Here is an 8,558-nt window from a genome sequence, read left to right on the forward strand (position 1 = left end):
ACACACTCACACACACACTCACACACACTCACACACACACACTCATACACACAATCACACACAGTCACACACACACATACACACACTCACACACACAGTCACACACGCTCACACACACACACACATACACACACACACTCACACACACACTCATACACACACTCACACACACACACACACTCACACACCCACTCATACACACACTCATACACACACTCATACACACACTCACACCCACTCACACACACACATACACACACTCACACACACACACTCACACACACACTCATACACACACTCACACACACACTCATACACACACTCACACACTCACACACACACACACTCACACACACACTCATACACACAGTCACACACACTCACACACACTCATACACACACTCACACACACTCACACACACTCATACACACACTCACACACACTCACACACACACACTCACACACACTCATACACACACTCATACACACACTCACACACACTCACACACACAACCTCACACACACACTCATACACACACTCACACACTCACACACACACACACACTCACACACACTCACACACACACAACCTGACACACACACTCATACACACACTCACACACTCACACACACACACACACTCATACTCACACTCACACACTCACACACACACACTCACACACACACTCACACACACACACAGTCACACACACACTCATACACACACACACACACACAAACTCACACACACTCTCACACACACACCCACACACACATACATATATATATAGCTCGTACCATAGGCCCAGGCATTGGAATACCACCAGATGTTTTCTCACTGAAGCCACCATTCATTTGGGGGAGGAAGTTCTGAAAGAGAGCAATGCTGATTTAGTTGCTAAACATCAATAAAATGTATTGCAAATAACATGAAGGGCTGCACTCCTTTTTTAAAAAAATACTAAGTTAGAGTCACTTACTCCACCAAGGCCAGATGTTCCAGGTGGCCCAGGTGGACCAGGAGGACCGTCTCTGCCGGGCATTCCAGGAATTCCATCTCTTCCCGGTAACCCTGGAAGTCCCTAAAAATACAAAAGTAATTATTATATTTGTTTCTAAAGATTAAAAGATAATATACCTGAATTGAGTAATTCATTGTTTGTCATTTGCTGTTCATGTTACTTTCTGTGTACTCCCAATTATTAAATCCATTTCATCCTTTTCAAAGATTTTTCATTAATTAATATTAAGACTCTGTAATTCTTTGGTGATGGATGCCTGGAATATAGTACATAATGTTGCCAACTACTTTAACATCTGGTTTCTAGTATAATTGCCACTGTTAAAAAAGAAGTTTGTCTCTTACGTGGGCATATTGTCTACATCATGGATATATTAAAATCTTCACAACTTAAAAAGAAAAGGAATGTAAAAACATTTAGCAATTCAGCCCTGTAGGCCTGTATTACAATTCAATTAGAACACTGATGACAGGTATCTATATATTTAGACTGGTTCTGTATCCCTCAGTCTTTTATGTTTTCAATTATTCTCCGAACTTCATTAACTTATTGCCAATAATCTTTGCGTAAGTAGATGGTTTCCCCTCTGACAGGAGGCCTGTATTGAATAATTGAGTAAGTGGAGTGATGTTGGGTCAGCAGATTTGTGGATGACACCAAGATTGGGTGGACAGCAAGGAATCTTGGCTTGCAATGGGATCTGGGCCATCTTGAAAAATAGGCTGAAAAATGGCAGATGAAATTTAATGCAGGCAAATGTGAGGTGTTACATTTTCGTAGAGCCAACCAGGGTAGGTCTACATAGTGCAGGGTAGATTCTGAGGAGTGTGGTAGAACAAAACAATCAAGGAATACAGGTTCATAATTCATTGAAAGTGGTGTCACAGGTAAATAGGAGTTCCAAGAAAAGCTTAGGGCCCTCAGAAATTAAAGTATTATGTACAGGAGATGTACATTACATTGAAGTTGTATAAGACATTGGTGGGGCATAATTTGGAGTATTGTGTTCAGTTCTTATCACTCACCTACAGGAAAGTTGTCTATAAGCTTAAAGAATAAAGAGAAAATTTACAAAGATTTTGCTGGGAGTGGGGACCGGAGTCCCAAGGAAAGATAATACCATAAGACCATATGACGTAGGAACAGAATTAGGCCATTCATCCCATCGAGGCTGCTCTCCCATTCCATCATAGCTGATCCTGGATCCCACTCAACCTCATACGTCTACCTTCTCAACATATCCTTTCAAGAAACTATCAAATACCACCTTAAGAATACCCACTGACCTGGACTCTAGTGCAGTCTTTGGCAGAGTATTCCCCAGATTCACTAGTCTCTGCCTAAAGAAACCTCTTTATCTCTGTTCTAATTTTGAGGTGGTGGGCTCATTTTGGATACCCCCACCTTAAGAAACATCCTCCCCACATCCACCCTATCAAGTCCTTTCAACATTCAGCAGGTTTCAATGAAATCCCCTTGAATTCTTCTAAATTCCAGTGAGTACAGGCCCAAAACTGCCAAACACTCCTCATATGTTAACCCCTTCATTCCTGGAATCATCCTCATAAACATTAGGATGGATAAGTCCCCGGGGTCTGACGGAATATTCCCCAGGCTGCTCCATGAGGTGAGGGAAGAGATTGCTGAGCCTCTGGCTAGGATCTTTATGTCCTCGTTGTTCACGGGAATGGTACCAGAGGATTGGAGGGAGGCGAATGTTGGCCCGTTGTTCAAAAAAGGTAGTAGGGATAGTCCGGGTAATTATAGACCAGTGAGTTTTATGTCTGTGGTGAGAAAGCTGTTGGAAAAGATTCTTAGAGATAGGATCTATGGGCATTTAGAGAATCATGGTCTGATCAGGGACAGTCAGCATGACTTTGTGAAGGGCAGATCGTGTCTAACAAGCCTGATAGAGTTCTTTGAGGAGGTCACCAGGCATATAGATGACGGTAGTGCAGTGGATGTGATCTATATGGATTTTAGAAAGCCATTTGACAAGGTTCCACACGGTCGGCTTATTCAGAAAGTCAGAAGGCATGGGATCCAGGGAAGTTTGGCCAGGTGGATTCAGAATTGGCTTGCCTGCAGAAAGCAGAGGGTAGTGGTGGAGGGAGTACATTCAGATTGGAGGATTGTGACTAGTGGTGTCCCACAAGGATCTGTTCTGAGACGTCTACTTTTCATGATTTTTATTAACAACCTGGATGTGGGGGTAGAAGGGTGGGTTGGCGAGTTTGCAGATGACACAAAGGTTGGTGGTGTTGTAGATAGTGTAGAGGATTGTCAAATATTGCAGAGAGACATTGCTAGGATGCAGAAGTGGGCTGAGAAGTGGCAGATGGAGTTCAACCCAGAGAAGTGTGAGGTGGTACACTTTGGAAGGACAAACTCCAAGGCAGAGTACAAAGTAAATGGCAGGATACTTGGTAGTGTGGAGGAGCAGAGGGATCTGGGGGTACATGTCCACAGATCCCTGAAAGTTGCCTCACAGGTGGATAGGGTAGTTAAGAAAGCTTATGGGGTGTTAGCTTTCACAAGTCGAGGGATAGATTTTAAGAGTCGTGATGTAATGATGGAGCTCTATAAAACTTTGGTTAGGGGCACACTTGGAGAACTGTGTCCAGTTCTGGTCACCTCACTATAGAAAGGATGTGGAAGCTTTGGAAAGGGTACAGAGGAGATTTACCAGAATGCTGCCTGGTTTAGAGAGTATGGATTATGATCAGAGATTTAGGGCTTTACTCTTTGGAGAGAAGGAGGATGAGAGGAGACATGATAGAGGTGTACAAGATAATAAGAGGAATAGATAGAGTGGACAGCCAGCGCCTCTTCCCCAGGGCATCACTGCTCAATACAAGAGGACATGGCTTTAAGGTAAGGGGTGGGAAGTTCAAGGGGGATATTAGAAGAAGGTTTTTTACTCAGAGAGTGGTTGGTGCATGGAATGCACTGCCTGAGTCAGTGGTGGAGGCAGATACACTAGTGAAGTTTAAGAGACTACTAGACAGGTATATGGAGGAATTTAAGGTGGGGGCTTATATGGGAAGCAGTGTTTGAGGGTTGGCACAACATTGTGGGCTGAAGGGCCTGTACTGTGCTGTACTATTCTATGTTCTATGTTATATGTTCTATGAACCTCTTCTGGACTTTCTCAAATGAAACCCTTTCTGCAAACTTTGCCAGAAAGCCATCAATTCCATTATCCAAATCATTGACAAACAATGTGAAAAGTAGTGATCCCAATATTAACCCCTGGGAAACACCACTAGACATTGGCAACCAACCAGAAAAGGCTCCTTTTATTCTTACTTGCTGCCTCCTGCTTGTCAGCCATTCCTCTATCCACCCCAGTATATTTCTTGTAATGCCTTAGGATTTTACCCTGTTAAGCAGCCTCGTGTGTGACACCCTATCAAACGTCTTCTGAAAATCCAAGTAAATGATATCCTCTGCCTCTCCTTTGTCCACCCTGCTTGTTACTTCCTTAAAGAAATCTAACAGATTTGTCAGGCAAGATTTCCCTTGACAGAAACCACACTGGCTTTGACTTGTTTTATCATTAGTCTCCAAGTAACCCGAAACTTCGTCTTTAGTAATAGATTCCAACCACTGAGATTAGGCTAAGTGCCCTATAATTTCCTTTCTTTTGCCTTCCTCCCTTCTTATAGAATGGAGTGACATTTGTAGACTCTGAGACCATGCTAGCATCAAGTGATTATTGAAAGACCATGACCAATCCATTATTTCCTCAGCAACCTCTTTCAGACTCTGGGATGTATTTCATCTGGACCGGGTGACTTATTCACCTTAAGACCATTCAGTTTGCTTAGCATTTTTTCCTTTGTAATAGCAATGGCACTGACTCCTGCTCTCTGGCACTCACAGTCCTCTAGCACACTGCTAGTGTCTTCCACAGTGAAGACTGATGTAGAGTATTCATTAAGTTCACCTGTTGTTTCTTTGTCCCCCATTACTACCTCACTAGCATCATTTTCCAGAGGTCAATAACAACTCTATCTCTCTTTCACTCTTCATCCTGTTTTTATATTATCAGCTAGATTGCCCTCATATTCATTTCTTTTCTCTTCTTATAGCTGTTTTAGTTGCCTTTTGTCAGATTTTAAAGTTTCCCAATCATCCAACTTCTGACTCACTTTTGCTACCTTATATGCCCTTTCGTTGGCACAGATAGACAATCAGCATTGACTAGTTGGGCTAAAGGGCCCGTTCCTGTGTTGTTCTCTATAACTATAATTGCTTTTTGATCTCAGCACAAATATTTTGGCTTTAATATTATAATTCTTTTCTATTTTTCTTGACTCTTCCAATAAAATTTTCTCTAGGTTATCAATGATTTTAATCATCCAAAATTAACAACTTTCTTGAAAACATTAAATATATGAAATATCCTACTTACTCTATCACCTTTAGGACCAGGCTCTCCCTTGGGGCCAGAAGGTCCCTATATAAAAAGAGCAATGTTCATTAAATTTTGCAAATAATTTATTAAATGTTAAGATTTTTAATTCTATTTTTCTTTTGAATTCTGTACAAATAAAAATGAAGTTTATCTTTACCTGAACCTTTGGACCAGAAGGATACTGAGAAATAACAACAAGTAAGTTTATGTTTGGAAATGTAGTGAAAATTATTTGAGTATATTGTTTTCAAATAAGCTGTAATATATAACTTACAGTTATATCTTCTTCTGCTGTAAAATAAAAGTGAATTTAATTAATAAACTCTTCAAGAATTGTTTATAAGATTTTCGAAATTGAAAACAACACGACTTTCTTATAACATGTTATTAAAATACAAATCTAACATCTAAATGTTTTGCATCTCTCCTTTTGCATGCCAGTTCAAATTCTACATTTTTGATGAACTTGAAAATATTCAATGCCTCTTTTTAAAACAGTACAAATAATCTTTGCTTCGTGTTGTTTTAGCTCAGCTGAAAACTGACGACTTTGAAAAATGATGATTTTGACGATTTGCTTAGGTTCGTTTTGCTTCATTTCCGCCGTTACCAGTAACCCGTAATCCGTTTTGCACCTCTAAAAATAAAGTTAAATCTTGCAAGTAATGCCTTTGTCTAAAGGAGTTTCAGATAGTTAGTACTAACAAACTCAAGGTAAATGACTGGAGTTTCCTATACTTGACAAACGACCAGAGGTCACTTACGTCTTTGATCGGGGCAGACAGGGCAGCACTCTCCGTCAGGGAGCTCAGCATTAGGGCAGTCGGTCTTTTCATCGCAGATTATCTCATCGCACAGGACCTGGCCACTATCGCAGACGCAGATCAGGCAAGGCTCGGGTTTCCAGATATCGTTATTTTGGTATGTTTGGCCATCCTTCATGCAGCCCCCCGTATCACCTGAAAAATGAACAGGAAATCTAACACCGGGCGTCCTTTGATACACAAAAAAAGATTAAAGAATGTTAATGTTATTTTCTGTATAAAAGTGTAAAGGAGAATGAAATAATTTTACAGTGGATTCCATGAAGCACAAAAAAAATTAAAGAAAGCCGGAACTCATCACCTGCAGTTCTACATCCCATAACGATCATAATAAATGAATGAGAATAAAGAAGACAGAATGAAGGCGGCTTTTCAAACAACATGTCTGTATGTTTAGTGTTTTAAGATTTACGTTGTAACAAAATCAATCCCTTGTTCCTTCGATTTTTTAAATTACCCGCTCATTAATGAGAACGTCCAAATTGAAGCTATTGGAGATTGAACAGAATGCGTAATTGCTGCATTCATGTTCCACTCTTCCTACAAATTGTCATATCTCCTAGCAGTAAATGGCACGCTAGAGTATAAACCAAATCATGGGATTATCCTAATTAACTAACTGTGATATGACTTAAAACGTTTTCGTTATTATTGACGAAGGCTTTGGGAATTAATAGAATTTGATTTTGATGGAGTGGGTGAGGAAAGTGACAGATACAGATTAGAGTTTTTAGAAGGCACTAATTTGCACATAGACTACAGGTGGCGGTGTTGAACTGCGAAACTGGACCAATGCCCTTAGTTAAGACCATCTGGATTTCTTCTGGAACTGGGATTGAAATCTTTTACCCTAAGCATTCCCTTGGCTAGAATGTTTTATGTTTTAAAACATTGTTCTGGCCACGGATTTAGCATTTATGTTTGAATATAGAATAAATTAAGGACCGATTCTGAATTTTTTGCCGTTTTTTTAAAAAAATTGGGTCCAATTTGTTTTTTTAAGGTCTGCATATATGTAACTTGTCCGGCACATGATATGCTTCCTTGCCCTGAATTTGCAATCTTCTGTATGCTTCAAGAGCCTAACTTGTGCCAACTTTGTCACGAAGATTTTGACTTCCACGCCCTTGGGCGACACATTTACTCGATCCGACAACTATTTCGGCCATTAGACTGACAATTTTCCTCAATCTCTTAGCACAGATGTTACGGTATCCATTCGGCATTATTGTTTTGACAGCGATAACTTGTGAAAGCCTGATAACCACGATTGACTGATTTTGTTTTACAAACTATTTCAAGGGAGATCATATAACGCCTCCATAAAAGGATATGTGTTAAGAGTAAGAAATGCCCAAACTGGTATCATGAGTTTTCTGAGAAATAATTATTAGAAATTAACAACGTCTTATCATCTAACATCAGTATCCGAAGATAGTTGTTTCGCTTTCAGCTACAGGTCTACCCTCTGTAACTCTTACCCTCTGTCGGAAACAATTCAAAGTAACGCCATGTAACTTTATCAAATGTTTCAAACTCTCAGCACGCAAAAACAAAACAAAATAGTAAGAAGCAGCTTAAGAAAATAACACAAGAACTGGAAAGCAACACTTACCATCATCTTCGGCTTGGCATCTTCCCACTGCTAACGTTGCTGCAAGTAACAGCAAAGTCCGAGTATCCACAAAGCTGAACATGTCTAGTAATCAGACATGTAGACTCTTTGCGGAAGAACAGGTCTGTCTTTAGCGGCCGAACATGCAGTTTCTGATACTGTGTAATTCCAGGCGTCCGCACGGAGCCGCAGCAGAAACGTCCTACTGCTCCCTTCGCAATTCGACGGTCTTTTTATGTCTGTCTTGGGTTGAGAGGTGTGAATGGGTGCCGCCCATCTGCAAACACGCTGGTCCTTTTCACCGGCTGAAAACAAGCGGAATCCCCGCCAACGGACGGTTCTAGGGGTTCGGTCCCATCCACCGAGACTTAGGTGGAAGCTTCCTCCAATCAGAGCCTGGGGCGGAAATTGGGGATGATCTCATTCAGCCATCATGAGGCTATTGGACCCGACCATGTTCTCCCCACAGCGCAAGACTCAATTTGATAGACCATAATTACATGAATTATACATTCATATATATAATTATGTCTATCAAATTGAATATTTCAGCCTCTTTTTCTCCTCTTTTATATATACAATCTATTCTTATTGAAGGAAAGACATATCACGGATGGTTCTTGGCTTTTCCAGCGGGGTAGCAAGGAGCACAGGGACACGTCGAAACCTGACTGGG

General features: G+C 40.8%; 1 protein-coding gene across 1 annotated transcript in view; it reads right to left on the minus strand.

Moving 5' to 3' along the window:
- LOC134341091 (collagen alpha-1(I) chain-like) overlaps nucleotides 1-7,964 on the minus strand; it is a 59,072-nt gene extending 51,108 nt beyond the window's left edge. Inside the window, exons 1-7 of the mRNA XM_063038843.1 lie at nucleotides 7,883-7,964; nucleotides 6,208-6,402; nucleotides 5,718-5,731; nucleotides 5,601-5,624; nucleotides 5,441-5,485; nucleotides 982-1,083; nucleotides 800-871 (exon numbers count right to left, since the gene is read on the minus strand). Coding sequence (XP_062894913.1) covers nucleotides 800-871; nucleotides 982-1,083; nucleotides 5,441-5,485; nucleotides 5,601-5,624; nucleotides 5,718-5,731; nucleotides 6,208-6,402; nucleotides 7,883-7,964 — 534 coding nt within the window. The remainder of the gene's footprint in view (nucleotides 1-799; nucleotides 872-981; nucleotides 1,084-5,440; nucleotides 5,486-5,600; nucleotides 5,625-5,717; nucleotides 5,732-6,207; nucleotides 6,403-7,882) is intronic.
- Nucleotides 7,965-8,558: the final 594 nt, after the last annotated feature.

This window comes from Mobula hypostoma, chromosome Y (assembly GCF_963921235.1).
Source record: "Mobula hypostoma chromosome Y, sMobHyp1.1, whole genome shotgun sequence".
Taxonomy (NCBI): Eukaryota; Metazoa; Chordata; class Chondrichthyes; order Myliobatiformes; family Myliobatidae; genus Mobula; species Mobula hypostoma.